General features: G+C 50.2%; 1 protein-coding gene and 1 non-coding gene across 2 annotated transcripts; both read left to right on the plus strand.

Moving 5' to 3' along the window:
- The first annotated feature begins 2738 nt into the window (after positions 1–2738).
- Positions 2739–3968, plus strand: LOC125549344 (AT-hook motif nuclear-localized protein 29-like). The gene has a single exon (XM_048712781.1). It carries the CDS (start codon positions 2869–2871, stop codon positions 3760–3762), a length of 894 nt encoding a protein of 297 aa, XP_048568738.1. The 5' UTR covers positions 2739–2868; the 3' UTR covers positions 3763–3968.
- A 519-nt stretch (positions 3969–4487) lies between these two features.
- TRNAL-CAG lies at positions 4488–4568 on the plus strand. The gene has a single exon. It is a non-coding gene; the product is annotated as a tRNA-Leu (tRNA).
- Positions 4569–5885: the final 1317 nt, after the last annotated feature.

The following is a 5885-nucleotide window of genomic DNA, read 5'->3' on the forward strand; positions in this document are numbered from 1 at the left end:
AGAGGAGAGAAATGGGGTGGATGTGCCACCAATGGGTGGGCCAAAGGGAGGACAAGGGAGGGTGTCACGGGCGTCCACGCCATGTCCGCGCCAATCAAATCCGGTCTAAATTTGGGCTAGAAATCACTAGTGCAGAACCGGGCTATAACACCGGTTCGTTAGGCCCTTTAGTGTCGGTTCTTCTATAACCAGCACTAAAGGGTGGGGACTAAAGGTCCCCCCTTTAGTACCAGTTCAACACGATTACTAAAGGGCCACCACGTGGCACGAGCCAGCGGCTAAAGGTTTTTTTTGGAAAAAAATGATTATGATTTTTTTCCGATTTTCAATTTTCTTAATTATATGACGATTTAGTCTCTAATCATCCCTCATAACTGCTCAAGTGTGGATCACTCATTCCAAATCGTCTAACTTCCCGGTCGGTCACCCATCCTCTCACTACTCGAGCGTAAGCACGCTTAACTTCCGAGTTCTATTCCTCCTAGTTTCCCAGTCTGCACTTGTTGTTTTGCTGGAAATAGTAAGCTATCAATCCTATTAACCCTCCGGAGTTTAGCTTGAGCATGAAGCCACACGTTTCACCGTTTGAGTTTTGAAACTATTATTTAAAAAACAATAATTATTTAGTAACACTAATATTTCTTGAATAAGTAGTTTGACCATGGTTTGACCAGATTTGACCAAAATTCAAAAAAACTAAAATGATTATTTAGTAACACTAATATTCTTGAATAATTATTTAGTAACACTAATATTTCTTGAATAAGTAGTTTGACCACAGTTTGACCAGATTTAACCAAAATTCAAAAAAATTGAAATTTAAGCATATCTTTTTTTCCTTTTAGAATTTGAGGATTCTAAAAATTTGTAAAACGGCCTACATCGGTCAAAATCAGATGCGGATTTTTGTGCTGAACATTTTGATATATTATACGTTTTTTTCGACATCGTATGCAAAAGATATAGTCGTTTTAGTTTTTCATCACACTTTTTTGCAAAACATGTTGAAACCTATGTTTTTAAATTTACCTAACTAGTAGATGTGTAGTAACATAACTATATCTCGAAGAATTTTAATTTTTGAGGTTTTTCTCATTTTCTTTTGGTTTTCTTTCAAAACTGAAAAGGCGGTTGGGAGGGGGGGGTAGAGTTTGAAAATTGCCCTAGGTGACACAAACTGAGACTAAAAGTCTAACATTTAGTGCAGGTTTGTGACACAAATCGGGACTAAAGGTCCTCGTGGGGCCCTGGCCTGATGCCAGCCTGCCACCACCCCTTTAGTACCGGTTCATGGTACGAATCGGTACTAAAAGTTCAACACGAACCGGTACTAATGCATAGTCGTTCGAACCGGAACTAATGATACCATTAGTACATGGCCAAAATCAAACCGAGACTAATGTGTCTCACGTAAGGTCATTTTTCTACTAGTAAATGGATGGCGGTTGATAAAAAAAGACATATGTCCATTTACGTCGCCGCATGGGCCGTGTTTTTCATTCGCATGGACCCAAACGAACGCGGGCGGACGAAATGGGTCGTCGTGTTGGAATTGGCTTTAGAGCATCTACAAACGTGGTCATCTAATATGCCCCCTATGCCCGCCGTCACATCCGGACGTGTTCGCTGGAGGTAACCGAGCATACTGTATTTCTCATACTCCATAGCCACATCTCGGATATGTCCTACCCCAAATTCATACAAAATCATGGAAACGACATATTGTGCGTAGATCATCATATGAACATAGCAATCCGACATAAATGACCTATAAACATAGTCCAATGCGACATAGATATAATAACACATAAAAACTACACAATCGGATCCAAAAGGGCCAGCCCCTAGAGTTCATCATTTAACTAAATTAGATACTAATTGAAACTAAGAGATAGGGCGGCCGGATTTCACCACTTCCTCGTCGGATGCTTCCCCTTGAGGTCTTGGCGGTTGTCCTCGGCATGGACTTCAACGGCTCGAATACATCATCATCATCGTCATTGTTGTCCGACACAGAGGAGCACGATGCAGTTCTGCTCCATCAGGAGTTGTGCGGCTCTCTCCACTGCCGCTGCCATCTGCATCGCCAAGCGCTGGGACTTCTCGAGCCCTGTGCGAAGAGATGCCACATTTTCATGGCGACCACAGCAGGCGTCTCCACTCCACGGGTGTGTAGGAGCGGCGGATGGCGTGGTGGAGGGCCTTGTCGTCATCGCCGGCGGGGCAAAGGCTCCGACGCGAATCTGCAAGATCTGCACTTGACACCCAACTCAGCGAAAACCATCGATTCGGCTCGTTCCTCCTCAACTGATCCCGGGCTGCTTTGAGGTTCGTACGAATATGAGAAATTTTGAGAACTTCATTGAAATTTTGGAAACTTCATGGAAATTTGTTAACCTGATTGTGGACCGTGTCGTTGTGAACGACGAAGCCTGTTATTAACCGGAGCCCAGCTGATAACTAACTAACCTCGGCCGAAAGAAAGTCTCTGTCGCTTCGTGCCGTTTCATCCTGAGTTGATTTGACGTGAGACAGACCGGAGCCGAAAAGCGGCATTGGCACCTTGGCAGCGGGCGATGGCCAAGCCCAACGCCTCCGATTGGACGTCTCGGTCTCGGGGCCTCGATCCCTGCGTGCGCCGAGACTCGTGCGACAAGCCAACGGATCCGTGGCCCGTCTCGCTCCCGCTAGCAAGATGCGTCGTCTTCCCCGCTATAAGTAAACTTGTTCCCACCTTCTTGTTCCCGTATTTTAAGCTCAGCTAGGAGCTCTTTCACTATTCATCCCACTGTAGTGGTACTCTCAAGTCAAGTGCGAGCACGTACTAGCTCGTATATAAACCTCCACCACCTGCTAGCTTCGACTCCGATGGCGGGCAACGAGGGGCTGATCGAGCCCGCGCCGGCGCCCGAGCTCGCGCTGCTGCCGCAGCCGCAGGCGTCGGCGCAGGGGGCGACCCCCGCGAGCGCGCGGACGAAGCCGCGGGGCCGGCCGCCCGGGTCGAGGAACAAGCCGAAGCCGCCGGTGGTGGTGGTGCGGGAGAGCGCGGGGGCGATGCGGCCGGTGGTGCTGGAGCTGGCCGCGGGCTGCGACGTGGCCGGCGCGGTGGCGGCCTTCGCGCGGCGCCGCGGGGTGGGCGTGTCCGTGCTCTGCGGCCGCGGCGCGCTCGCCGCCGTCACGCTGCGGCTGTCGACCTCGGCAGGTACCTCACGCGCGGTCCGGCTGGATGGGCGGTTCGACGTGCTGTCGCTCTCCGGGACGGTGCTGCCGGCGGCCGGCGAGGGCGCGGGCGCGGCCCCGACGCCGTTCTCGGTGTCGCTCGCGGGGGGCGACGGGCAGGTGGTCGGCGGCACGCTCGCCGGGGAGATGACGGCCGCGGACGGCGGCGTCGTGCTGGTGGCCGCCACGTTCGTCACCGCCGAGGTGCACCGGCTGCCCGCGGTGGAGGCGGAGGCGGCGGTCGAAGGCGATGATGGCCGGGGCGGTCGTCAGGAGGAGGAGAAGCGCCCACCAACATCACCCCCGCCGCCTCCGCAGCAGCAGCAACACCAGCAGCAGGCGATGGTGGCCGCGAGCGCCGCCGACGTGGGCCACGTCGCTGCCTACGGCGGAGTTCCGGGCTGGGGCCCCGGCGGCCATCCAGGCCAGGTGGGGCACTACGCGCAGCATGCCGAGCAGATGCTCTCGCCGTGGGGCGTGTTCCCAGACTCACGCGCCGCCCCGAACCATCCTGCGAGCTCGAGTCATCACCATTACTTGTAGTATCATCACCGTTCACGTTCGTCCTCCTGTTACATACGGGGAAGTAGATCGTTGTTGCCAACATCTTTTTGGGTCTGTTTTAATTAGTACTCCTACTCTAGTCCGTATCACATTGTGCGAGTTGTGCGATCGAGCAGTATATGCAATGGTTTCTGGTAGTGCATGCAAAAGATGGCAGGTGGTTGCGAAGAAAAATGAGCATGAGAATGAACGATCCTTTGATGAATCATTGTTGAGCTGAATATAGAGATCGAACGCTCTGATCACAATGGCACGTACGCAGACCCAACTGTGAAACAAAGCCATTGGACTATCTGCTGGTCCATGTTGTGGGTGGAGCTGGCCGGCCTGACACGGCCTTGTGCACAATGGCTAGATGCTGTGTCTGGGAAGGAGCTAGGCATGCACGCAGTGGAGCTGCGGAGCACGATGATAAAGAGAAGATACTGCTGCATGTGTGTGCCTGCCTGCGGCTGCACGTATTTTCCTCGGGAAGGCGCGACATTGTGGGGTTTCCGATGTAGTCCATGCATGCAGCTGCCACGCATAAATAAAAGCTGAAGCCACCATGTGGTACAGTACGGCGCTCCTGCTGCCACACTAGCTTCACCTCCAGAGACTGGGGTAGAGGGAGCAAACTAGTAGCACGTCGAATCGCATTCTCGCTGCAAACATTTTTACCGAACCAAATAATATGAATCTACATTTCGTTGTTGAGAACAAACGTCAAGATGGCCGAGTTGGTCTAAGGCGCCAGTTTCAGGTACTGGTCCGAAAGGGCGTGGGTTCAAATCCCACTCTTGACAATTAGTTTTTTATTCATCAAAGAGAACCGCACATTTCGGAATCATGACTATTCAACGCCGTTTTACTCTGCTCCGTCTCGCCATTTTTTTTTCTGGAGGAACATAACTCCAGTAACATTGGACTTGTGAAGTTCGCTGTTGATGATAGCTTGGCGCATATCGTGCTGTCATGGACTTTCAAGGGCATCCCGTTATGATCACGGCGAACGTGCTAAGTTTCAAGCCTCCAAAATGATTTTTGAGCTCGCGCACTGCCTCACGATATGCGATCACGGTCGGGTCCTTCGCGTCGCACTCCTTTATGATTTGTTGCACCACCAGATTCGAGTGTCCATGACACAACAAACGGCGAGTACCAAGTGATGCGGCAATTCACAAGTTGTGCAACAATGTTATGTACTCGACAACATTTATTGAACACCCTGAAGTGGATTTGAAGTATGTAGTCGAGCTTGTCATATTCGATAGAGATGAGAACGACGCTAACCCCCGAGCTTGCGAGCATCTTGGAGGTGTTGAAGTACATAATCCAATGCTCTGACTTCACCTTGGTCGGCAGGGACTGGGTTTCAATCCACTCGATGATGAAATCAGCTAGCTAGAGCTTCAGACTTGATGGCTTAGGCGGCTCATAGATGATGTCGTGAGCCGCTAGATCGTTGACCCATTTTCCCACTCGGCCAGTGGCGTCCCTGTTGCCGATGATATCTGACAAGGGGGCACTAATGACCACAATGACCAGGTGGTCTTGTAAGTAGTGAATCAGCTTTCTCGGACGTCATGAACACGCCATAGACTAGCTTCTGATAATGAGGATATCATTGCTTAAACTCGGTGATGACCTTACTTGCATAGTAAACAAGTCGCCGGACCTTCTAAATTCGGCCTTCCTCCGCGCTAGCGGCGAAGACAGTCGGGGGCCGAGCGGGGGCCAGAACCCTCTATGGTTCAGCCCGCTTCAACAATATTTTTGAGCCCCCCCCCCCCACCCCCACCCCCTCAACAATTAGGAGCAGGGACATGTACTACTTTTATGTTGGTACATTTGTTAGTATAGTCCACTCCATTATCAAATAGTACCCCCTCCATTTTTATTTACTCTGCGTATTAGTTTTGGTCAAAGTCAAACTTTGTAAACTTTGACAAAGTATAGAAACAAAAATATTAACCTATACAATAACAAATCAACACCATTAAATTCATTATCAAATGTACTTTCACATCATATAGATTTGTTATGGTAAATATTTATATTCTTTCCTATAAACTTGGTGAAATTTTAGGAAGTTTGATTTTAGTCAACTCTAATATGCGGAG

Source organism: Triticum urartu, chromosome 3 (assembly GCF_003073215.2).
Source record: "Triticum urartu cultivar G1812 chromosome 3, Tu2.1, whole genome shotgun sequence".
Lineage (NCBI taxonomy): Eukaryota > Viridiplantae > Streptophyta > Magnoliopsida > Poales > Poaceae > Triticum > Triticum urartu.

Bases quoted from the DNA above. Each gene is read 5' to 3' on its own strand.
- LOC125549344 (XM_048712781.1), top strand. From the start codon at position 2,869: ATGGCGGGCAACGAGGGGCTGATCGAGCCCGCGCCGGCGCCCGAGCTC.